This window comes from Vicugna pacos, chromosome 20 (assembly GCF_048564905.1).
Source record: "Vicugna pacos chromosome 20, VicPac4, whole genome shotgun sequence".
Lineage (NCBI taxonomy): Eukaryota > Metazoa > Chordata > Mammalia > Artiodactyla > Camelidae > Vicugna > Vicugna pacos.
In genome coordinates, this window is record NC_133006.1 from 39,538,066 (window position 1) to 39,565,166 (window position 27,101).

Genomic DNA, 27,101 nt, shown 5'->3' on the forward strand with positions numbered 1-27,101 from the left:
GGGATGAACAGGTGAGGCATGGAGGCTTTCTAGGGATGTAAAAATACTCTATGTGACGTCACAATGATGGACTTCCAAGGGTTCGACACAATTTTTCACCTTGACAATGGTGCAGAAGCAATACACATTCAGTAGAAACCATACTTTGAATTTTGAATTTTGATCTTTTCCGGGCTAGGGATACACACCTCCCTCATGATCCCGGGCAGCAGCTGCTCCCGGTGAGCCTCGCAATCATGAGGGTAAATCACCAAACTCAAACACTAACCACCGATCCGAACCCGGACAACCATTCTGTTTTTCACTGTCAGTACAGTACTCAATACGGTACATGAGATATTCAATGCTTTCTTGTAGAACAGGCTTTGGGGTAGATGCTTTTGCCCAGCTGTGGGCTTACGTAAGTGTTCTGAGCACATTTAAGGCAAGCGAGGCTAAGCCGTGATGTTCAGTAGGTTAAGGGGATTAAATGCATTTCCAACTTACGGTAGGTTTATTGGGACATAACCCCCACCATAAGTGGAGGAAGGTCTATTTGTTAGAATGCACAAGACCAAGAGTGAATCCTGACATGAACGATGGACTTGGGTGAGGACCATGTGTCGAACATGGTTCATCCGTGCAGTGGGGTTGGGGGAGGCTAGGCATGTGTGGGGCAGGGGGGTGTGTGGGGAATCTCTGTACCTTCTCAGTTTTGCTGTGAACCTAAAATTGCTTTAAAAAATTGTCTCAAAATGTTTGAAATAAATAATTGATTAAAGATTGTGTTGCTGTTGCTTTGTTCCAGCAGAAGTAGATGGGTTAGAGAGAATGTGTTCCTCTAACCGGAGACAGTGGGGTCTTGGACATGTGGGAAGCGTTTCAAGAAGGGACTCAGGATACATAAACAAGTTCCTTCCATATGGCACAGAGAACTCTAGTCAATATCTCGTAGCGACCCATAATGAAAAAGAATATGAAAACGGATATATGTATGTACATGTACGACTGAAACATGATGCTGTGCACCACAAATGGACACACTCTAAACTGACTATACTTCAATTAAAAAAAGAAGGATTAAACAAGTTTATACTGTGTAGCCTAGGGAAATATATACAAGATCTTGTAGTAGCTCACAGTGAAAAAGAACGTGACAATGAATATATGTATATTCATGTATCACTGAAAAATTGTGCTGTACACCAGAAATTGACACAGAGTGGTAAACTGACTATAACTCAATAAAAAATTAAATTAAATTAAAACTAAAATTGAAGAAGAAGGAACTCAGCAACGATGTCAGCCTCACTTGGGTCAAGACGTGGACTGAGACTTGGCCACTGGATTTGGCGACAGAAAGTCACCTGTGGCCCTGACCCCGCAGTGCAGGTGGAGTGTTAGAGGCAAAAACCCGACTGGGAACAGACTTGACATATCAGAAAAGAGCACAGAAAACTCTTTGGAAGAGGTTTGCCACGAAGGAGAGCAGAGAACGGGGTGGCAACTAGAGAGAAGTCTAGTGTGAATGTCAGGTATTTGAGGGCCTTTTCCTCTTGGCTTTGTTCTGTTTTGTTTTGAGATGGGTGACCAGATTTGCATGCCAATGAGAAAGAACTGACAGCGCAGGACAGAGGGGATTATTCCCAACACGGTCTCTGGGTGAGTGAGGGAGGACAGTTGCAGTGCATAGGAAGAGGTGCTGTCCTTGGGGTCGAGCAAGATCACTCATCCACTGCAACAGCGGAGACGACCAGGCTTTTAGAAGTGAGAATTTCACACCTGGGAGTTTCTTTTCAACTTTTTGCCAGAAGGTGGCAGCAGACAGCTTCGTAGAAACCCAACAACCCTTAAAGAAGACCTTTGGGAAAATGGCAAAAGCTGAAGCCCATTTAAAATGTTTGTTTTTTGATAACTCGCTGGGTGTTTTGAAGGACCACACTGGTGCCTCCTCAGCCTCTTCTTAAACAGCTTCTTCTTGGTCAGTCCTGCCCTGTCTAACCACCCTAAGTAGGTCCACAAGTCCTTCCCAAGGAGCTGATAACACTTTTAAGAGGATGGGTGGTGCTGTCCTGGGAAGAGCACGGGGAGGGAGACCAGGCGGTTACCGAGGCAACTACAGCTGGGACTGATCTGAGAGTGAGACTGAAGGCAGAGAGGGAGGAGGGGACGGCGGCAGCCATCTAGCAAGAGATGCTTGCTGCTGGACTAGCACAGGGAGGTAAAAACAGAAAGGGCAGGAGGGCTAACCCCTTACTTGCAGAGATAAAAGTAGCGGTAAAGGAAAGGGCGACACTGAGACTGGCTCTCAGGGCTCCAGGTGGGTGAACAGGAAGAAGCTGACGTGAACCGAGTGCAGGGGACCAGAAAGCGGGAGGCCAAGTCAATTCTGGGAGAAGATGACGACCACAGTTTTGGACTGTAGAGTCTGAGGTGTGTGGAAAGTATTCAGGGGAGATGTGCAATTTTACACATAAACGTGGTGCCTGGAAGAGAGGCCTGGGCTGACTTCACTGAACTATGGTGAACACAGTCAAAACACAAAACAATTGGTTACTGTCAACACAGCTGAAACCTACGAGCAGGTGACATCTGCTGGGCAGAGCCACTCGAATGAGAAAGAACATCAACACTGAGGATCATCAATATTTAAGGATGCACAAAGGACAAAAAGTCTCTCCAGAAGGAGGATATGGAGTGGGAATCCAGGCAGTAGTGAGTTTCACAAAGAGGGCTGGATCCGTCTGCTCCAGCTGCCGTAACCAAGTACCACGGACTGGGCGGCTAAAGCAATAGAAATTTATTTTCTAGTGGTTCTGGAGGCTAGAAATCCAAAATCATCGCCATTGGTGGGGTTGATTTTTTTTTTCTGAGGCCTCTCTTCTTGGCTTGTTGACAGCCACCTTCTCCCTCTGTCTTTACATGGTCTTTCCTGTGTGTGTGTGTGTGACCCAACCTCCTTTTCTTACAAAGACACCAGTCACATTGGGCTAGAGTCCACCTTCATGACCTCATTTTAACTTGATCACCTCTTGAAAGTTCTTCTCTGCAAACAGTCACAATCTGAAGCACCACTAAGAGTTGGTACTTCAATATATGAATCTGCGGGGGTTGCAATTCAGCCAATCACAGTGGGTTTGACAGAGTCAAATATAACAGAGACTCAGTAAGGTAAAGACCCAAAGTGTCCTTCGGGTTTGGCGATGCAGAAATCATGGTTGACCTCAGTGGCGCTTGCTGAGGCCAGATGACAGTGCGTTGCGGGAAGTTCTTCAGTGGAAACAAATACTCTGGAGCAATGGGATAAATGCATAACCTCAGAGTTTAGAGGAGTAACTTAATCTCTCTGCCCAGGTTTCTCATGTAGAAAGCAAGGTATAAGGATAATGAGCACCAAATATTTGAGATGTTATGGACACTCTGATCTCTAGAGTAGAATGGTTTCATTTATTGAGCACTTTTTTTATGGGCTAGAAAAATTCATTCTAATCCTCACAACAGATCTATGAGCTCGTATTTGTTATGCTCATTAACAAGTGGAGGAACTGAGGCTTTGGGGGTTTAAGCAATTTGCCCACAAAGAAACGACTGCAGATGGCCAGGCTGGGCCTCACAGCTGTTTGAGAGCTTCAGTACCCTTGTCCTTAACCACTTCATTATCTTGTCTATATTTAAAGTAGGCACTCAGCACATCAGAGACGGGTTATTTACTAAAAGTCTGTAAGTCCTTTGCTTAGACCTTAGAACACATCTTCCCATGGAAATGTGATTGGTGGTGGCTGGGTTCCCAGCAGCCCACAAATGCAAGTTTAAAGTACAGCGTACAAGAAGATGCTTTTTTTCGAGAAAATGCTTTTTATTTGAGAAGATGCTTTTTACAGACTACCAGAAAAAGAAAACTCCAAGGCTCTGCCATAGTCATGATAAAACAGCAAAACAAGAATATCACTGAGCAAGGAGTTTTTTTTTTTTTAATTATCTTGAAAGATAGGACCTGAAAGTGCCCATAAGGAAGTGAGCAGGAAAAGACTCTGGGGCCTTTTCTCTTTTTTGAACATTTGCATTTGAAACCCATTTCTTTATCTTGTCCAATTTACTTCGAACGTATGGTTTCCCTCCACTTTTCTTGATTCAAGTCATTCATTGGCCGTGATGGGGGAGTTTCTTAATGTATAAATGTAATTTTAAGATGAACAGAATTTTTTCTTTAAATAACAAAGTCCTACTGTCTAGCACAGGGAACTAAATTCAATAACTTGTAGTGACCTATAATGAAAAAGAATATGGAAATGACTATATGTACGTATAGGTGTGACTGAACTATGATGCTGTACACCAGAAATTGACACAACATTGTAAACTGGCTACACTTCAACTTAAAAAATTTTTTTCTTGAAAATTAGTTAATATATGTAAAATTCAGAATACTGCCTGGCATAAGGTGATTAGGTTATATGTGCTGAGTACTGGACTAGGCTCTGTACTATTTAATATGAACGTGCTTAACTCTTATGTAACAATTCTACTGTTGCCCTGGCTTATATTGGGGAAAGAGGGGCTCAGAGAGAAAACGAACTTCCCCAAGGTGACACAGCCAGCAAAGGGCAGAGCTAGAGTCCAAACCCTTTTAATGCCTTTAAATGGGAGGAAAGAGGCTAATGAAGATGTTTGTGATGGCTAGTTTTATGTGTCGGCTTGGCTAGGCTATAGTATCCAGTTGTGTGGTCAAACACCAGCTGAGATGTTGCTGTAAAGGTTTTTAATTTTTCTTCCAGCTGTGATTTGTATTTAAATCAGTAGACTTTGGGTAAAGCAGATTACTGTCCATAATGTGGGTGGGCCTCAACCAACTAGTTGATGGCATTAGGAGCAAAGACTGAGGTCCTCCTAAGAAGAGGGAATGCTGCCTCTAGACTGCAACACAGACATTCGGCCTGAGCTTCCAGCCTTCAGACTCAAAACTGCATCCACTTTCACCTTAATTTCCAGCCTGCTGGCCTGCCCAGCAGTCTTCAGACTTGCCAGTCCCAACAATCTTGGGAACCAACTCCTTAAATACCTCCGTCTCTCTCACCATCTCTCTCTCCTAGTGGCCTGTTCTGTTCTCTAGTCTGAGAAGCCTGATTAATACACGTAATAAATACTGCCCAAGGTCAGCAATAAAGCTGTGAGTGAAAGGCAGACACAAAAGGAAAAGCCTGGCTCGCGCCGCTCCGCCTGCCACAGAGGACGACTCGTCGGGAAAGGCTCATGTCGGCCCACGTGGACTTGGCGCCCGACACTGGTCAGGAGTGTTGGACCCAGACAGCGTGGTTCCTCACCAGGGTAAGAAGGGGTACTGACCCCTCTTTCCCCAATATAAGCCAGGGCAACAGCAGAATTGTTACATAAGGATTAAATGAGTTCATATAAAATAGCACAGAGAACCTAGACCAGTACTCAACACATACAACCTAATCACCTTATGCCAGGCACTATTCTGACTTTTAGAAGGTGGTAGGGCCTCCTTGACCAGAGCACTGGGGTGGGGGTGGGTGGAGGGAGGGAGGGTGTGCAGTTCACAAGCAGGACAAGAAAACTGCCATCAGCTACCGGGGAGTCCTTTACACTCGTCTCTCAAGCTTCTTCAGGAATTAGCTTTTCAATACCTAGTATCTGACTCCACTCAAACTACTGGTGGCGAGCAAACTGTCACCTCCATTTTGCCAGATCCAAGGTCACTGTCCAGAGCTCACCCCCCGGAATCACCCAGTGATTCCCCGGCACTCGTCCCAGCAGATGGACCCTTCCTTCCGGCACACCCTCTCCTCTTGGCTTTGTGACATCACCTTGTTTTCCGCCTTTGTCTCTGGCCAGTCTTCCTCCTTGCTGGCCCCCATTCCCCACCCGGCCTCTCTGGGGTGGCATCTATCCAGCTCAATCGTACAGATTTGAATCTCATTAGAAGTTTCCACTGTATCATTCAGCCTGTCTGTAACTTTCCTCCCACCTCTTGTCACAGCTTACAGTTATTATATGTATTCACCTGGGAAATTATGTTTGAATTTCTCCTCCATTAGTCAGAAACTCCGTGAAGGCAGGTACTGTATCTGCCATGGGGTCTCAGTCATCAGCAAACTGCCTGACATATGCGAGGTGGGAATAAAGTATCTGTTGGATGAGTGAATTATTTTATCAACCAATCAGTCAGGCAATCAATCCATGACTAGGACCAGGTTATCCTCTCACTCATAGTAACAGCCAGCCACGCCCTCCACGTTGATTCTGGGGTGTTTATGTGTGTGAAGTCAGCACTGACAAGCCTACTTGAGTAAAGCAGACTTACGATACGGTGGGTACTCTGCCACCTGCCAAGGTGGAGGGATTTAAAGCGTGGATCCTTCATGTCTTTTTGTCCCTATGCAGCTTACAAACTAAGAGACAGCAGACAAGTGCCAGATGGAAGGCAGAGGACAAAACGTGGTACACACACAGTGGGGTACCACTCGGCCTTCGAAGGGGAAGAAACTGACGCATGCTTCACCACAGAGGAACCTGGAGCCAGACACAAGCGATAAACACTGTGCGACTCCACTCTCATTAGGGACCCAGAGCAGTCAAATTCAGAGACAACGCAGAATGGTGGTTGTCAGGGGCTGAAGGGAGAGGGGAATGGGGAGTTAGTTTTAATGGATGAAGGGTTCCAGTCTTGCAAGATGAAAAAATTCTGGAGGTGATGGTGGTGATGGTTGCACCAGGTGAATGTACTTAATACCACTGAACTGCACACTTAATAGTTAAAGCAGTAAATTTGGAATTTTATCACAATTTTTTTAAAAACTTTTAAAAATTATAGCCCACCTGTATAGCACAAGGAACTATATTCAATATCTTGTAAAAGCCTATAATGAAAAAAATATGAAAAGGAATATATGTATTGTAACTTACTCACTATTCTGTACACCAGAAATTAACACAACGTTGTAAACCAACTATACTTCAATTAAAAAAAATAATAAGGTACAAATGCTGTGGGAGCTCAGAGCAAAGGCTTCCGTGCCTCCCACGAGGATTCTGATGTCCGGTGCTAAGACCATGCCTAGGAGAGTGTGTAAGATCATATGGGGGAGGGGGTGTTCATGGATTTAATGAAAGATTGGTGAGACAAGAGAAGGAAAATGCCTATCTTCAAGCGTCTTCCGTGTGAAAGGAGGCTTGGAAGCTCTCCCTGAGCAGGCGTGGGGCACAGTTTCTGAACAGCCGTTTCAAATTCTGCTCTTGATCCTGAAACACTCAGACTGCCTGGGCCACCACTTCCACCTCAGTGTGGATCCCAGAAATGTTCACTAGCAGCGAGATTTGCCAGGGAGAACAGAGCTGCTCAATAACATGAGCTGCTTCCAAATCATGGGTTTGTTTGGGGGCTTTTTTCCATATTTAAAAAGCAAATTTCATATTACTGCCAATTGCAGTCAGCACTCAACCACACAACGACCTCATATATCCCAAAACGCCACTCTTACCTGGCATCTCTTTCAGGCCTCCTCTTTCGCTTCCACCCTCCGGCCCAGCTCAGGCACTGGTTATTCCCACCAAGATGGCCATGAGTTCCCGCAGCCGCAGGAGTCGGTGTGGCCTGGATAAAGCGGTGGGCCACCAGCCTGGACCACCAGCCCAGCCCCCCAGCATGGGCCCTTGGGGTGGTTCTCCCAACAAGAGAGCCGAAAACATATCAGAGCTGACTGGTTCCACCTGATTCTGTCCCCCTTCAACGATGGAGTTCCATTTTAGCTCCTTTTAGCATTCAATGCCCGTAAAATAACAATGAAAACATCCTTCTAAGGCACTCAGTCTTTCTGAGAAGCACAAAAGAAACCACAGATTTACAACCTGGTAATTCAATCCCTTAAGACATAAAAGCAATGTTATCTTTGCTGAACTGGAAGTCCCTCTTTTTTTCTCTTTGTTTCTAACATATCTAGGATAAAATTTGAGCATTTACAACCTCTTGTTACCAAGCAAATGCTCGCTGTCTGACTCACATAGAAGCCAATGCCGTGGCAACAGCTTCTGAGGGAAGAAAGAGGCATACTGTGAGGCTGACGGGCGAAGCCCGCAGCAGGCGAAGCCCGCGAAGCCGTCTCCCCATCCCGGGTGGGCGGCAAAATTTGAGGGGTTCAGGGAATTTCAAACTTGGAAGCGGCTTGGTTAGTCTTGAATCAGTCCCCACGAGCTACCGGGGCTGCTGGAAGCCAGCTCTTCCTCACTGAAGGCCTTCCCCCTTCTTAAAGGACTCCGGCCGCAGCGTCTCTCTTCTCTGAGTTGCGGCGGCGGCGGCGGAAGGTTCTCGGTTCCCGCGGTCCCGTCTTGCACATGCGCAGTGCTCTCTGTAGAATAACTCAAGGTGCGATGAATCAACCTATTTAAGGAGGCAAAACCAGTTGAAGCTGGTCAGCCTCTTACCTGCTGTTTCACTTTCACATGAGACAAAAACTTTTATAAAACGAGAAAAACTGGAAGGTTTGTCTCCCTCCAGGTAACACGCTGCTGCCTGTCCCTTGCCACTTGCGGTGCAGCAGTCCTGCGAGCGCTGGGGTCGGGGGAACCGGAAGTCAGCAGGCAGAGAAGACCCACCCCTCCTAAGACTGCTGGTCATTCTCCTGCTTTCAAATGTCAGCTGAAACTTGGCACTTGCCATCTGCCTCTGCAAGGATTACATCACGAGGCGCTGCAGCCGCTGATCTTCAACTCAGCCTGAAAGTTCAGGGTGGAGATCAGCAAAGAGGCGCTCTGTGCTCTGGAAAAACTGGCGGAACAAGCCTTCCGAGGGAGAAATTTTCAGATTTTATGGGCCCAAATTCTTGTATCTCCTCACCTAGAAATGCACTGAAATTGTTAACAGTGACATCTGCTCCTCGTGACTAGCACAAGCCTCTGCCAAAATGTGTGCTTAACTCTCCCCCTCTGCCTTTTCAGAGCAGTTCCCAGAGCCCTCTGAAATGCTCTCTCAGGCTATAGTCCTCATCTTGCCCTGAATAAAACCTAAAACAATTGTCACGTGCATTTTTTCAGTCGACACAAATAATTAGGACCCAAAGACAGGATTCTTCCCACAAACCAGTCTCAGCCATGACCATTCTTGGTTGACTTAATGACTGTCTCTTCAGCCAAATATGGTGGAGCACGTAAGTGGGAGAGCAGCCCTCGATGGTTGATTGAAAGTGTTTCTAAAATAGGTGATCCCTGTTTCATTCGACGCTGGACCAGTGGACAAGAAATTAAACCACCCCGTCAGTTACCGCACAGCCACTGGGTACCCTAGAGGTTCCCATGGCCCGAGCTTCCCCAAAGGCTATTGGGTTCTGCAGCTCTCCACCCTGGCAGCATGTCTGAGGATTGCAAGAAATGAGTTTACATTAATTTGTCCAAAGCCTGTTGTTTGTAACAAATGCTTTTATCTGTGCATATGAGAATCCTGGGAACTTCTGAAAGAATACCTTGGGTCAGATGACCAAGCAACTCCTGCTCTTGGGAGTTTCAGCTGCTCCTCAGAGATCTCTTCCTTCAGGTGATAGCATTGGTGCCCTTTTAGAAGGGACACCACTTTATGCTTTTTCTTCCTGAGCATGCACAAAGAAGAGGTCCCGTGAGCGTACGTCAAGAAGGCAGCCACCCACAAGCCAAGAGGAGATGCCTCAGGATGGAACCTACCCTTGACCAGCACCTTGATCTTGGGCATCCAGACTCTAGAACTGAGAACTAAATTTGTGTCTAAGCCACCTAGTCTATGGTACGTTGTTACAGCAGCCCAAGCAAACTAACACCGGGAGGGACTGCTATTGGTACAGGGTTTCTTTCTGGAGCAATGAACGTGTTCTAAAATTGACTGTAGTGACAGGCGCACACCTCTGAATACACCAAACCTACAAATCGTACACATCAAATGGATGAAATGTAGTTAGATGAATTATAGCAATAAAGCTGTTTAAAAAAAAAAAGCAGTGATAACATTTTATACACTGATTTCTACAATTTACAAATAGCAGAACAAAGTTGAAGTCAACTTCTGGCAGATTCTACCTGTCAAATGTAAAACCAGGGGAGTTAGCAGGTTTCAGGCTAACAGTGACTCAACAATAAGGACATTTTTATCTCACGTGTTAGGAAGTCCAGGTGTGGGGTCTCCCAGGGTTGATTTATTCAGTGTCAACAAAGTCATCAGGAACCAAGGCTCCCCCCACTCTGCAGTCTTCAGTGTGTTGGTCCGTCATCTTCTGCTGATTCCACTCACCATCACAAATGGCTGCCGGGGCCAAGCTTCACACTTCACACAGCCATGTGCTGAGGTGACAAAGTGGATTTTCTTCTAAGACATCTCTTTTTCAAAGCAAGGAAAGCCTTTCCCAGGAAACCCCCAGGAGACTGCCTCTCATGTAACATTGGCCAGAAGTGTCACATGACCAGTTCTAAACCAATCACTGGCAACAGAGATAAGGTCACATGATTAGCTCTGACCAATGAGGATTCACACCTGAGCCCAAGGAGGCCCTATCCGAGTAAGAAAGGAAGAGTGAGGAATGGATTTAGATTCGCAAGCAGTGGTATCTACTAACTGACCTGAATGATCTCAAAGGGTCTTTGCAGCTCCAATACTCAGTCAGTATGTGAGAAAGCAACATGGAACCCTCACTAAGGCAGGCTCCTTATTTCTAATGTAAGCATGCCATAGGAGTTTTAGTTTTTTGTTCTTTTACACCAGCTCAGATGTTCCACCAAAAATTCCAAAGTCATCTGGATTCATTCAAGAGCCCAGCCCAGGACAGGTACTTAGGGCTACACTAAAAAAGGACACAAGAGTCACGGAATAGTTAGGATAACCTTGGTAACAAATTAATCCTGAACTAACAGGAGCTTAACATAATGAGGATTTATTTCTTCCTCACACTACATGAGGAAGGGGGAATATGTTTGTCAAAATTCAATGAAATGTACACTTAAAATGAATTTTTTTATTGTATGTAAACAGTACCTCAATAAAGTTGACTTACAAAAAACAAAATAGTATATTTTTAATTCACAAGTGAAAACATGAATACGTTATTTTTAAAAAATTAATGTATTACAGATAAAGCTAGTTTCCTTTGACCACCCTCCCAGTCCTGGTTTCCATGTTTCTCTGTCCCATCTATACCTCCTCCCTCAAATAACCCTGTTTTGAGTTTTGGACGAATTCTTCTGAACCTTTAAAAGTGCATTTACATACATATAGAGGCACAGAAAACATACAGTATTGTTTTGCACTTAGATGTAAGTTACATGTGTTTCTGAAACTTGCTATTTTCATTTAGCTTCATGTTTCTGAGATCTCTCCATGTTAACACAGATAAACTGTATTTCTTTAAGTTTACATAGTAATCCATCACATGACTATACTACAGTTTATTTAGCCAGGCCTTTCCCCTTCTGACAGATATTCAGGTGCTTCTCCCCTATTACAATTCACCAGTGGAGTGGGAAGTAGTGGTCACCACAGGGGTGGCCACAGGGATTACAGACAGTGTTTCAAGGGGACTTTAGCCTTATCTGTAAGGTTTAATTTTTTACAATGAGAATGCATTTATGTATTATTTATATAGTTTAAGTATTGACTTTGGTTAAAGAATTTTCTGATATATAAATTATCAAAAAGAATGAAACAAAATCAGTAATAGGGAGCAATCATCTACTAAAATGTAAGGAAAACAAAGTTCTGGGACATAACTGTGTACTCATGGTTTGAGACATAAGTATTTATTGAAAAATAATTATCTGAGCACTAAACAGTTCATATAAACACATTCTACTCAAAGCAATTATGATAAAAAATATCAGCATATTGGTTACCATGGCATAAGCATAATTAATACATGCACAAATACTCCATTTATATTTTCTGCTTTCTTCTTTTATGACTATGATGTCTTTCCCCTTCCCTGAAATGAAAGGGATGAAAACAGTTTTATCAGATATAAACCAGAACAAGTTAAAGCATACATTTAGAACAGTGACTTTTTTCTTAAGAGTAAATATAAAAAATGCATCATTAAAACTACAGGACAAAATCGAGATGGAGATAAGCAAAATGGATTTCTAAACTGCGCTCTGGAGCTGCACTTTAAAACTAACTCTGAATATACCTACGTGGTTGATGACCTGAGAATACACTTCAAATAGAACATACATATCACAGGAGGAATTCAGACCCTGTCTGATCTCCTCATCCTGGCTCCCGTCTCAACTCCCCACAGTTCATTCCATCTCAGGGGTGGACAGCAAAGATTATCCTATTAAGGAGTACTTCCTGCTACAACTCAGTTTACCCTCTCTAAAGGAAAATTATTCATACTTAGATTTTGAGGGTACTGAATGTATTTAAGTCATCAGGGACTGATCAGACATGTCAAAGATTACTAACAAACCAGAAGTTAAAGAGCCCAATTTCTGATAGCTAATCAAGAGCTAATTTGTGCATAATTATCACATATCATTCATTAAATGAATAAAAGGGATTACTAATCAAAAATTTCATTTTTATAAGAAAAAGACTAAATCATAGCTAGCTTTAAACCTATGAAGTGAATGATACTAAGATGAGCAAAATTATTAAACGGGTAAACCTTACTAATTCCTGATCTCCACTGGTCCTGGAGAGAGATCATTTAAGAGCTCATTATTAGATACACACTGTGCAAATAATACTAAATAAGACATGGACCTGCCTCCAAAGAGCCCAGTCTGGCAGGAAGAGTAATCATTTAAGGTCAATAAAAAGTTTGTGCTGGGCAGAGTGGCTACCAGATGGAAAAGATCAGCTCTGTCTGAATGAGTGAAAAAAAGGCTTAATGGAAATGACTAAGCTGGGTCTAAAGGGTGAGGAGTTTACCAAGCAGGCTTAAAAAACACCAGGCAGCAGAACATGACGTGGGAAGGCACGGATGAGCAGTGTGGATGAGGAACTGTTTGTACTTGGGGCAGGCAGGCAGCTAGAGCAGAAGTTACTTGTTTCATGGAGCAGAGGGTAAAACACAAGGTAGACAGGTGGGTGCCCTGATCCTGGAGGTCTTGAGAGCCATGCTAAAGAATGTGGACTTTACCACTAAGAGTCTTAAGAGGTGAAATTCACTCTGGTAGTAGGATTGGATGGATCCACATGGAACAAGCCTAGAGACAGAATGACAAGGAAAACGGCCACCGTCTTCCAGGTGACAGCACTCAGGATGGAGAGGTGGCGGTGCACATGGAACCGACAACATTAAGGCCAGACAGTGCGGAATAAAAAGGAGCATCTAACGTGACCGCTGATTTTCAGCTTCTGTGAGCAGGTGCTGGACATCCCTTAACCAGGACAGGGAGTGCTGGGGGAGCTCAGGTACACACCTGATGCACCTGAGATCTAAGCAGGTGCCCAGGCAGCAGCTGGAGTACAAGACAGACCGCGGTCGATCTAAATTCATTATTTTAGTATTACTTCATCTCTCTCCAGCCATCAAAATGCTATCAGGAATATTAACAAGGGCGAAGCTGACGGACACTAAAGCTGGGATCTTCTGACTTGATAACATCCTTTGAGGAATTAGCGAGAAAGAAAAAAGGAGAAAGAGAAGGAACAAGAAAACAAGAGAGGGAGGCAGGAAGCAGCAGAAGAGCGAGGCAAACACTCTGTTAACGTGGTTAACTTTCTACTTAGACATTACTTTTGTTAAGTCCTGGTTAGGAAACACGTAATAAAAGAGGGAAATCCGCATCAATCAGGCAGATAGAGAGCTATGTCACCAGAGCTGTGCAGATTCAAACAGAAACAATCGTTTAGCCCGCTTTACGCCTACGATCCATTTTCTCAACACGGTTTGTGACAGAAGGAAGTGCTTGCTTCTCAAAAGTAAACAATTCGACCCCGAACGATGCCGTGTTAGACCTACCTCTCTCTCCTTCTCCCTGAGCCCCAGCCTTTATCCTTCTCTTGATGTCTCTTCCGTTTATGTGGGCTCCTGCTCCGGTCCCTCCTGTGTCGGGAGCACTCAGCACCCTGATGGCTCCCCGCAGACTGCCGGGAGTCTACCGACGCCGACCGCCTGTCTTCATTCCTGAAACATGAAGAACATGCGTGGGTGAGCTTTAATCACCGGTCACCAGTGCAGACCAGCCTGAAGTCCGCTGTTCCACATCAGACCAGTGACTACATCTAAGTGAGTATGGTAACCTCACACTCCGTATGAGAAATACAGCGCTTAATAATATGCTTTACAGCCCTGGTAAAATAAAGAAACCACAGGTGTCCTGATGAATTACAGTGCGCTACTAAACAGACTTGGAAGCGCTGACATGTAGTCAGGCAATCACAGGTCACAGATTGAGAAGGGAACTATTTTCAGGACAGATGCAACGACGTACTTCTCCGGGCCATCCTCCGCTTTCTCCCGCTCCTCCTGCCAGTGGCTACTGAGTTCCTCCATGTGCACGTTGATCACATCCCGAATCACCTTAGGGGAGAGAAGACCACATTTCAGATTAGAAAGCTGTTCAAAAAATTAGGACTCTAAACACAGCTAGGAAAACAATCACTGCTAACAACAGTCAATCAAATATTTACTAAGAGCTGTGACATAATGGACAGCGGGACCTGTGCAGTTTAGAGAACGCGGGAAAGGCAACAGGCAACGCCGGGCGTGAAGGGCGGGTGAAAGCCCGGCAGGAAGGCGGCGGCGCTCCCACCGTGACTGCGAGGAAACGGCGCCTTCTTAGGAAACGCACACTAAGTACTCAGGGGTAAAGGATCACGATGTGCGTGACCCGCCCCTGGGGAGTGGCAGAGCCACACGTGCCTGAATTCTGATTACAGCTCCAGCCCCTCCGGGGCAGCCCCGCGTGACTCCCCCACCAGAGGCTCCACCTGAGCTCCGTGAGGCCCCAGTGCCACTGGACACGGGCTCCAGGGCCCACGCAGCACAGGTCCACCGCGGGGGAAGAGCCATGCACGGTGCTGCCCTCGCCCCATCTCCGCTTCTCCCTTTCTCTCCAACGCTGTCTCCTCCGTGAGGCCTACACCAATCTTACCTTTCAAACAGAACTGCCCCCTCCTGCATGCTTTGATCTCACCTTATTTTGGTATTTAACAGTCTATTTTGAAAGGTCTGTTTCACCTGTTAAACAAGCTCCCTGAGGGTGGGGCCGGGTGCCATCTTTCTTTGCTTTCCCCACAGCCGTGTGCTACGTGTGCACAGCGGCTAGTCTGTGGTCAATCTTTGCTGACATCTGTCAGTTCAGGTTCCAGTTCAGAGCAAACAAAAATGATGTAAGAATGAAGCAAGGAATGAGTAAGATGTTAAAAAAAAAACAGCCATGACCAAAAATATGATTAATCACTAAAAGATTTGTAAACACAGGTTTTACAGAGGAAAGATATCTGGGCTCTGTTTTTAAAATTACCAAGTGCTACAGGGGGAGGAGACAGGTAGCGAGTAGGACATAAACAGAACAGGAAGCCTTATGCTGATAATGGCTGAGGGTGGGAGATGTGTGTCTAAGGGTTCATTACACTATTCCATCCACTTCAGTGTATGTCTGAGTATTTCTACAACAAAAAGTTAACCGTAAAAAAAAAACCTGACCATAAAACTGTAAAGAACACCAGGGGCAACACGGACACCTGACGACGCGGTTATGAGACCAGAGAAGAAACACCACCAAGCACTGGAGGGGCCGCAAGACCACGAAGGTGAGGGCATGGTCCCACACTCTCCCGAAGGTGGTCAGTCTGAAACACGTACTTCAACTGTAAAAACAGCATAAAGTTAAGCGCTGAGCCCTGCGGTGCAGAGCGCAAGTGCAGTCAGCCAGCAGATGGCTCAGAGCCAACAGCACCTCATGCAAACAAGATTTAAAAGAGCAAAACAAAAAGCATTTCAGATGAGAAAATGACACATATTAGGACACAGAGGTAGGAATAATCTGTGATCAGATACAGTTTAAGAGACGCGCCTGACTGAAACAAAAGAAAACACTTGGTAAAATGAGGCCAGATTACAGAAGGTCTGTGAAATACAAAGGAAAGTAAGAAATAATGTGGTAACTAGAGATTCAATGAGGAACTTATTTCTAGAGTCGGGGCAAAGTGACTCGTACCAAAAAGTCATCAACTCTATCTACTAAATGACATCTGAAAATAAGTCTAGATGGATATTGCAGCTAATGATATTAAATTTTATAATATACATAATATATATCTTACACTATAAATTATACATAATTTATACCAAGACACTTCTTAAGTCCAAATATTTGGTAGAGTATGTAAAAGCACACTGAAATTTCTGCCCAAAAAAGGTAACTATTCATTGAACAATTTCTTTGTTCACATGCATTATGTCAATCACTTCTCACAATAACCCTGCAAAGTCTGTATTATTATAAAATGAAAAAAAATTAAATCTTAGAAAGCTCACATAACTTGCCCAAGTCAAACTGCCAACGATAAACTGCAGAATCAAAACTCAAGCCCAGGTCTCCTCTCATGATGTAGTATCATTTTCTCAAAAGTGGTACTTTTCTAAGACTGTACAACCTCTTTATAGAAAGTCTCTGTACCCTGAAAAGCCTTTGTCTGGTAAAGGGCGGGTCTGAAAATGACGGAGCAAATATAAATCAGGTGTGGCTACCTTGCGGCCACTCTCAGAAAATCTCTAAGGAACTGTGTAAATCCACAGGACAGATGACAACTCTCTAAGGGAAATTTCTGTTTTCAACAAAGCTCTGTAAGATTATGTAAAACTCACCTCAGTATATGATTTTTTGGTTATGTGAACATTCTTAGCTCTATAGGACTGGCGTCTCCTTTTATAATCTCTCACTTCTGCCAGGATTTCAAGGTAAGATTTTGGACTTTTTCGACTATTATCTAACCAAAAAAACAAAATAAAATCATTACATCCTCAGAAGCTTTAAATTCTTATGAATTAGCAGGAACACCATAATCATCTGATATTTCAACATGTTTTAATGTAGCACTCAAAAATATTCTGAAAATTCTGCATTATGTAAATGGACTAAGTTTTTTATATCATGCCTTTTCTCTAGCCATCAGTTGAAAGTAAGAGTGCTTAGGTTGGGAGTCTGTTACAAAAGTTGGCTACTATATATAAAAACAGATATAAAAAAAAAGTTTCTGCTGTAAGCACAGGGAACTATGTTCAATATCTTGTAATGACCTTTAATGAAAAAAGTATGAAAACCAATATATGTTATGTATATGCATGACTGGGACATTGTGCTGTGCACAAGAAACTGACATGTAATTGACTATACTTCAATTAACAACAAAAAAACTAACAGAGCAGCTATAACATTCTTACAGAAGGAAGGCATGCTTAATATAAAAAACAGAGAGCAGCATTTCAAGCACTAAGTAAACATCTTAATATATGTGTGAATAGCAGATGATACAAAACCATCCTATTCCAACTCCAAGTGGCCTGACAAACCACCTTAATAACACTCAAAGGATGCGAGGGCAATTAAGAAAGAGGGAACTGATATTTGTCTCCAACCTTGATTGACTTTGGCAGCCAAGTCTACAAAGAGATCACTGTCATTTTCAATAATTTGGGAATCCAAGCGCTTTTTCTTTGTCTCCTCGATTACAAAATCATAGAGGGCAAGACGATCAGCTTGGGTCAGATCACAAACCAACCGTTTGTGATTCAGAGGAACTTCAACAGGCGATGAAGAGTAACTCCCTAAAGTAAAAATAAAATCACAAGAATAAACAATACATGAAGCACTGTGGATTTAAGATCTACTGTACTTATCTTTAAACATGCGCTTTAATAATGCAACGTTAATACAAGCAATTTGTCTTCACAGTAATCCCTAAAAATACAGAACATCAGCCTGTGTGATAAATGGTCAGCACTGACTCTACCCTGAATGATCCGTCCACAGAAAGGACGTACTGCAGACGTTCACCACTCTCTCCACCAATACGCAGTAAGACAGACCCCACGAAGGCAGGCAGTCATAACCATGAGACAATATGCTCATAAGAAAACCTTTTAAAAGGCTACCCGTCCTGTAAAAGCAGGTATTTTCTTTCTGTTTATATGCTTTCCCCATAAAAGACGGGGGAAAAAATGCTTTCAATAGGTAATATACATTATAATCCCTTTGAAAATAAACTATAGAAACATGAAAAATATATTAAAAAAAGTTTATGAGAGACATCAAGCTAGATGCTCCATGTTCAAAATGCATTTCACTTGTGCAATGACTTAGCACAAGGGACCAAAGAACAATTAAGTAGCAGAAATCTGAAACTTCCTCAGACCAGAGAAAAACAGACTGAGACTAAACCTGTTTTAATTTTCCAAAGAGGAAGCATATTGGCTTCCCCAAATTAACTGCAAAAAGTTAACAACAGCACCCCCCACAGTCACAGAACTTTCTAAAATCTGCTCATTAATGAGAAAGAGTAAATACAATACCTTGATATGATGTATTAAACACTGAAGAAAATTTTTGTTTTGAGATTCAAATTTTCTCAAAGAAATAAAAAAATTATTGTAACTGTAAATAAAGCAATTTAAAACAATTCTTTCTAGACTTCATTATTCACTAATGTAAACAAAGAACATGATCTACTGAAGGAATCCTGAATCAGTGTTTGCTAGGTTACCTGGAAGTACTAACTCAGGTTCACAGAACAATGTAAAATCTGTAGCTACTCTCAGATACTCATATTTGATAAAGTCTGACCCCACTGACTTCCTAGGTAGAGAGACAAAACAAAAATTCAAATAAGGGCATATTATGAACACAAAAAAAAAGAGATGGCTTTACATTTGTCTACAAATTAAGAGGAGAGCTACACTGAATCTGAGCCCATGATTTACCAGCTACGGACACGACCATCTGTACTAGCAGAGGGGTTCTGAATTAGTGCAGAAGGGTTCCCTCCCTTTCAATCAAATCTTACTCTAATTCTGGTAGACACTAGGAAAAGCCCTCTTACGCAGTCAGATGTTAAAACGTTTAATTTTGCAATCTAAAAATAAGTTAGCTTTGATAAACTAGATTCATTTGAATATAGGCTACATATTCTGGGAGAAAAATATAAAGATTAGAAAACACTAATGTATTATAAACAAGCTCCACATTCTTTTTAAACAAAGAAGTACAATTTGCTCCTTAAAATATTTGGAGTTTTCTTTATTCATCTTAAATCTCTGTATGCTGAAGATTGATACTTAAATTCTTTGAAATTCAACTAAAATTCCAAATCAAGACTGAAATATTGTGACAGTGATTAAGATAGTTCAGCAATCTGAGTAATACTTTTAAAAGGATATCATTTGCAAAAAGGATACTGCATATCTTTAAATAAGGAGTACATTCAGGTTCCTAATTCCTCTTTATACTCACCCCAATTACTGAAAAAGAAAAAGTACAGGAAAAGTTAAACAACAAAGTGCATTCAAATCATTCAGAACAGATATTTCTGACAAAAAAAGGATAAACACTTAAATAACCTTACATTTCCATAAAATGTAAATGTTCAAATGTTTCTATACAATTTAGAGGTATATCTGAATGAGCTATAATCGTACTAATTCTGCAACCGTCTTTTTTTAACAGTAGTTTTTTAAAATTGTGGTAAAATATACATAACATGAAATTTACCATTTTAACCATTTTAAGTGTACATTTCAGTGGCATCAGTACATTCACACTGTTGTGCAACCATCCCTTCTCTCCATCTCCACAACGTTTTCATCGCCCCAAACCGAAACATTAATCTACTTTTCTAATAACCTGAATTCTCATCTTCATATTAACTTGTGTTAAAGATACTAATTCAGAATTTTACAGAGAATTCACACAGAGTCAATTTCCTAACATTAGAGATTAAAAAAATCAGGCCCATAGAAGTAAAATGATTTGTAAAAGTCTCACAAGTGGTAATAAAAGATTAGGTCTAGAACCATCGTATCCTGTCTCTTCAGGATTCTTTAGCAGGGTACACTGATGTTCAAATCATGGCCACGACCCTGACATACGCCATGAAATCAAAGCACAGCAACTTGAATCTCTAACATTGAAGGAAAAAGATAAACCACTAAAGGATAAAATGATTGTTTGGGATTGAAATTAATATCCTGGTTATAAAATTAACCAAACAAACTATATCTATAAATAAGTAAACAGACCTAATGGTTGTTCAAGCTTTCACAAAGATTAACGGATTAAGAATTCTATACCTTGAGTTCAGACCTGATATGACTGATGAAAACATAAAAACCTTACAATTTAATGCATAAGCAACAAAATACTAATTAAACAGGAAAATGTAAAATTGTTTGTTACTCATTCTCTCATTAAAGTAAACATCAATAAGACATTAAAGAGATTTTTGTCCTGAAGTAAAAAATTTTAAATGTGTTAAGATAGTAAATGGGCCACAAAAAATAATCTCTATTGAGAAACTGCAGAACTCTACATAAGATGAACAAAAGTTTTAAAAAGAGGGTTACAGAACATATAAAAAGTTATTCTTAACAACTAAATCTTTATTTAAGATACTACAAAAATTCAAAACCAAATAAAAGTTCCTCTTAATTACCTATTGAAAGAAATATTTATTCAAAGTAATTCTTCATTTTTGTAAAGAACTAAACTCAATGTCTAAACCGGTAAAATTCAAAACTTGGTTCTCAACCCAACTTTCCTATTATAGCAAAGAAGTGTTAATTCACTTCTGTGCACCTCTATTTCATCACCTAATATGAAAGGGGAAACACTTGTCCCATCTATCACAAGTCTGTTGTGAAAGAGCAATGAAATATATAAAAGAGCTTCGGAAAAGAAGAATCTCTTTTAAAATACAGAAGTATTGAGGGCTTTTAGAACGAACACACCAGAACTTCCCCACCTCCATCAGACAGGGCTTGTTTCCTTATCTGTCAGACCCAGATGATGGGTTAGATGATCTCCAAGTTCACCCTCAACTCCAAAATAAATTCAGTAAATCTATCTAACTAGCTAAGGTCAAATAAAGTCCTTTAACTAGTAACTCCTCCAAAAACCAACCAACCAAGCAACCAACCAACCAACATCTCGATTTTTGAACTGGTTCATTAACTGAACCAATAAAGGCTTCACTGGCCACAGCTCAGGAATTAATTAAGATGAGAGTTAAACATCTCCCTCAAAGAGTAAAACCTGGAATTCAGCACGAGCGCACTAAGTGGGACCTTCAGGACAGGAAACACAAGACACATGCTTCTGCTGTTATAAGGGACCAGTGTGACGTACACCAGGGGTGGGAGACTCCCTCCTTCTGAAGTCCCAGTGCAACTGCGGGAGAAATCCAGCCCAGATACTGGCTTAGCACAATGAGTTAAAACCCTGAACATCAGCAAGCGAGAAAAGAAACCCTAACTACGGGCTGGTGAACATAACTCAGCTAGAAAGAGGAGTGAGGGAGAAAAAAGGTCAGAGGTCCAGAGAAAGCTGCCTGCAGAAGGCTCAGAGAAGACAACGGAGAAGTCCTCGTGAAAGGAGCCGGCCACGCTCTGGCTGCACGTTACACCTAGGTTCAGAAATCTATTAACTCCATTCACTCGTTTACTTCTAGGATTTTCAGGATTTAAGTTTTCTTTAAATTTCCTAAAAGCTCAAACTTTAAAATTCTAACCTAGTCTCTGCTGAAGTCCGTCCCAGGCAGAAACTCTTAACCCGGGTCCACAGCTGGGCAGGAAGGGACCCACAAACCCTCGGAAACTCTACGTAAAACTGCGCATGTGCTTTACTCCGAGGTGCGGTGGTAGAAACTGGTCTCTTTTCACCTGTCTTTCCCTTCACTTTGCAGTTCAACATTCTTACACCTAACAATGGGCTAATTCTCAGGAGAAAGGAAATCTCAGACAGTCTACTCAATGGGATATATTTACTAAATAGTCACAATTTTTAAAAAATTTACAAGGCAATCTCACCTAGTAGGTAATTCTAAAGCATGAACCCCGAGCTAAAATAGTGTCCTTGTGAGACTCTGGTGCATTTGGGCAGAATATATCTAACAAATGAAGCAGACACCAAGCATATCAGTCTAATGTCAAATGTAAAACTTAACCTTTCCCATGTCACTGTTTCCACAAGGTTTTTTTCTTGAAAATTAGTAACATGTACTATGGGAGAAAAAGTTTAATTAATTAGCTCAAACTATGATGCCACTTACTTTGATTAGAATAATCACCATCTTTTCCAACTGCAGCTCTAGCTTGTTTAATTATCTGGAATTGTGAGTCCTTATCTGTCCAAAAAAACAAAATAAAATCCGTAAACACAAAGCATCAGTGTCTACAATGAAATTATTAACTGAGTTCCAGTCCAGACTCTTCGGACATACTGAGAAACCTTCCAGAATCTTAAGAGAGGAAACATGCACATTGCTGCCTAGGCAATCTGAATGCAGAATTCTTTCAGATCTAGCTAGAACCCAGTAAGTAACCAGACTTCAAGTCGTTCAGAAAACACTATAATCAAGCACACACAGTGGCTGCTACAAATTTTAACAACCAATATCTAACATTTCTTGAATCCCAGTTAAATGTCACACACTATTCTAACCACATTACACATATTATGTCATTCAACCCTCACAAGGGTGCTATTATCATCATCCCCAAAGAAATTTAGGTGACAGATTACCTTGCTGAAAGTCACACACCTATTAGTGACAAAATTAGTTGAATCAGGATATTCTGATTCCAGAGGCCAAGATTTTAACCTCCATGTATTCTATGAACACTTGGAACACACTCCCGTCCTCAGTTCTACCTTCAAACTATGTGTGTGGCCAGATTTGTGTTATAACCAAGAAGGAAGGCGTCTGTCCTACTGTACAAAGCTCTGCAGGGTTTTCACTGCCTATTAATATACACCTGGTCTCTAAATTTCAGATTAAGCAAATTAGCGTCACTGTAAGAAACACTCTTCTTAATCATAAGCATTTATAAAACCCGTTCTTTTGATAATTCAAAAGTGAAATATTAATACCTATATAGATGTATCTCTACTAAGACACTTTAAAATTGTAACTATATTAATACTTACTCAAAGTAATTGAAGGTATCTTCGCATTCTCATAGAAAAAATCAGAATTATACATTTTATCCTAAACAGCAAAAAAAAACACAAAATCTTAGTGTTCTTCGGCATCAGACAATGGACTATTTTAAGATTTAACATAAACCAACAACAGATTACCATCCAATTTAAACACTTCCTTGTAATAATTTGTAAAATTAGGCAAGTACCATTGTATCCCACAAATGACTATTGTCAAAAAACTTCACACCATACCTTCCAAATATTGTGAATTTACTAATGCGTGAATTATACAACATATACATAATAAACATATGGTACCTCTTCTTCTTTGGTATAGCCCAGTTTCCTCAATCTACAAGAAACCATGTGCTTTGCTAAAGATGACTTAGGCATGTGATGATTGGAATCATAAGGGCATATCACAACTTCATCCTATAAAAATCAAACAGAAGCAAAGAAAAAAGGGTACATAATTAAAAAAATAATTATATATCCTTTCCTGCAGGCCTCTTGTGAGAGTATGTACACATTAAAAAAAAACTCCCTCAGTCTCTCTCCCCTTTACAGCCTCTGCCCCTTCAACCCCTTCAAAGTCCAATTCTTGAAAGATCTGTTTACACTCACCACCTGGACAACTTCACTTAGCAGCCTGCGAGTCCTTTTTACTCCCAAACAACTCTGAAATCCTGCCACATAATCCATCCCCGCTGCCACGTCCCCATTCAGGACGGCCTGTCTCTCCTGGATTACAACAGCCCGTGCCCTCTCTACTTCAGGTCTGCTGTCCGCTCTCCACACTGCACACTGCCGCCAGCTCGAACCCCAGGCCTGCTCTCACCGACTGTATGAACTCAGTCCAGGTACTGAGCCTTTCTCTGCCTGAGTCTCCTCATCTATAAAATGGGCATAATAGCAGAACCTCTCACGGAGCTACTGTGAAGATTCAGTAAATTATACAAGAGTTTATATACATAAAGCAATTCGAACAGGGCCGGGAACACCCCAAGCATTCAATAAATATAACCAATTATTATTTTCTTAAAAGGCAAATACAATTATGACATCTTGGCTTAAAATACATTCATGCCTCTCCCACTGCTCTCATTTTAAAAAAAACCTGGTGGAGGAGGGTACAGCTCCGTGGTAGAGCACACGCTCAGCATGCAAGAGGTCCTGGCTTCACTCCCCAGTGTCTCCATTAAAAATAAATAAATAAATAAACCTAATTATCTCCTCCCCTCTCAAAAAAGAAAAATCTACATTCCTTAACACGGCTGACACAAGGAACTTTAAGCTCTGGCACCTACGGACCACCATTCGCCTCTTTCACATCCTATGCCCGTAAATATCCTTAACAACCTGGGGTTTCCAGATCTGTGCACACCTTGTCTCTGGATTGTGACACATGCTGTTGATGCTTTCTCTCTGCTTCCCCTAGCGAACTCAGCTCCCTTTTTTATTTGTTAGCCTAGAATTCACTTTATCCAGAACATCTTGGCTGTCCCACCACGCCTACAATAACCTGCCCTACAGCAATTCCAATCCACCCGTCACAGACTCTGTCCCATTATAGCATAATGGCTGATTTCTCTGTATTTCCCCTCAGCACCACCAGACGGTCCACTCCGTGAGGACAGGAACTGTGACTGCTGTTCACACTTCAGTATAAAACACGCTGGCAAGAAAGTGAAGATTGGTTGGCTGCCAGACTGCACCTAGTCTAGGAATGATCTCACTTACCAGGATTTTTAAGCCAGTCACCCTCCTGAATATCAGATACTGGTTTTGCAAAAGTCAGGTATACACCGACAGCTGATTGTCAGAATTTTGGAATTTCAGAAAGGAGCTTTACAAAGGCAGGACAGCAATTAAGCACACAGACTCTTAGGAGTAAAATGCCTGGGTTCAAATCCTAACTGCCACTTACCAGCAGTGTGTCCGTGGACAAATTACCACTTCTCTGGGTTTCTTTCCTCAACTGTAAAAGGCAGCTAAGAGTACCTACCTAACTCACAGGGTAATTACAAGTATTAAGTGAGGTAAGGTACAGTAAGTGGCAGATACAAAGCGCTATTTAAGTACTAATACAAGAAAACTAAATTTACTACAATGCTGGGTAAAGGATGGTGTGAAAAGGCTTGGGAGGCCCCACTCAATGGAATTCACAACTTGGACTATGGCTCTAAACAATTTTTTTAATTCCACTACGTTTTTAATACAACAAATGTGAGCGGTTTGTACATAAATCAAATATACTTTTAATGCCTCTTGGGAATCAATTATGTTAGTTAAACCTGAGATAAATTATGACAGCATGGTGAACGCAGAAATAACAGCGGAGATCATGAATTATCCCACACGAGAGCGCTTCACTTCCTCCCATTCCACTGAGGGTAAAAACAAAATTAGGACTGTTCACCCTAACACATCTGCCTACATCTTTTCCCAAAGCAATCCTAACGTCCAGGAGAGTTGCTAGCACCGTCTCCTGGTGAAATCCTTTAATAATCCTAGAAGCCGTGCTGCACAACCGTAAGGCAGAAAAAGGGTGAACTGCATCCTCAGGCTCTCCAGACACCGAATCTGGTGCAACTGCGGAATCCGTGCGACAGATGACAAAGCAAACCGCCGGTGGCCCCCGAGCAGCCCTCCGAGGCCCGCCCACGTATTTCGAATCACACCGCAGGCCTGCCACCCGCTCCGCACCCACCGCGGTTTCCGGGCTCCTGCGGGGCTAGGCCCGCGCGGACCGCGTTCCGGGGCCGCCGGGGCGCCGCAGGCCGGTACCCGCGCGCCCAGCGGCCCTGCAGAAGCCGGGCCCCCGCGCTCTCGACACGGTCCCACGCGGACCGCCCCCCCACCCCAGCCGCCGCCAGGGCGACCCCAGGCTGAGGGCCCCCGGGAGGACCCCGCGCCCCTCACCTCCGCCGCCGCCTCCTCCCCGGCGTCCAGCCGGTCCAGGCTCCAGCCCAGCGACGCCGTCACCTCCTCCAGCGTCCGGCAGCAGCTCTCCACGAACTCGCTGAGCTCCTCCCGCAGCCGCCGCCGCTCCTCCACCGGCGGAGGCTCGCCCTCCATGGCTACCGCCCGTCCTCCCGCCTGTCCGTCCGTCCGCCCGCGGGAGGAAGCCGCTGGAACGCCGGCGGCGCGCGCGGGCCTCTGGGAATTGTGGGCGGAGCCACGCCGCCGCGTGACGGGGGCCGCCAATAGGGAAGGGCGCCGCGAAGGGCGGAAGCCATCTTTTGGAGCCGTCTCTTCCGTTTCGTCCAGATGTCGCTGCCTTTTGCAATTGTTTTTGGATGCGTTTGCGCTGGGCCGTCCCAGATCGGAGTTCGCTGCCCCACCAAACTTAAGAAAAAACGATTTATATCTACAGAGAAGTTAAAACACTAGTACAATGAGCATTCGCGTAGCCCTCCTTCAGCTCATTAATTGCTAACATTTGGCCTCTCTCGCACTCTATACAAACCACACAGACACAGACGCCCTTATTTTTGCCGAATTGTTTTGATAGTTGCAGATACTTCACCCCCAAAATGTCCATATGCCTCTCCTAAGGACATTGTCCTACATAAGCACAATATATGGTCAAACCTAAGAAAATTTAAGATAATTTCATAATATCGAATGTAGTTCATATTCAAATTCTCCCAGTTGTCCCCCAAATTCCTTTTATAGACGTTTGATTTTTTTTTTTCAACCCTGGTTCTTGTCTCTCTTCATTTAGAACAGCCTCCTCCACTCTCCTTTTTAAATGAAGTCGTTGAATTTTTGTCAGGAACCTCAGCCAGTTGTCTTGCAGAATGTCCCTCTTTCTGGATTTGTCAGATTTTTTCCCCCTTATGATTAGATTAAGTTTAAGCACTTTTGCAAGATGTGTGTACCTCTTTATCATGTTTCATAGAGGACATATATTAGATTCTCCTGCTATTAATGATGCTAAATTTGATCACCTGGTGTGGGTAGTGGCTGTGTTGCCCCCTTGTAATTGTACATTTTCCTCT

The 27,101-nt window shown here is 42.7% G+C and overlaps 1 protein-coding gene across 1 annotated transcript; it reads right to left on the bottom strand.

The window, feature by feature from the left end:
• Window positions 1-11,726: 11,726 nt before the first annotated feature.
• Window positions 11,727-26,209, bottom strand: SNRNP48 (small nuclear ribonucleoprotein U11/U12 subunit 48). Its single transcript, XM_031688086.2, has 9 exons — window positions 26,020-26,209; window positions 23,416-23,529; window positions 23,101-23,161; window positions 22,223-22,297; window positions 17,541-17,729; window positions 16,770-16,891; window positions 14,389-14,477; window positions 13,917-14,081; window positions 11,727-11,930 (listed from the first exon to the last, which is right to left on the bottom strand). The coding sequence occupies exons 1-9, from the start codon at window positions 26,173-26,175 to the stop codon at window positions 11,882-11,884; spliced, it is 1,020 nt and encodes a 339-aa protein (XP_031543946.2). The 5' UTR covers window positions 26,176-26,209; the 3' UTR covers window positions 11,727-11,881.
• Between the last annotated feature and the right edge of the window lie 892 nt (window positions 26,210-27,101).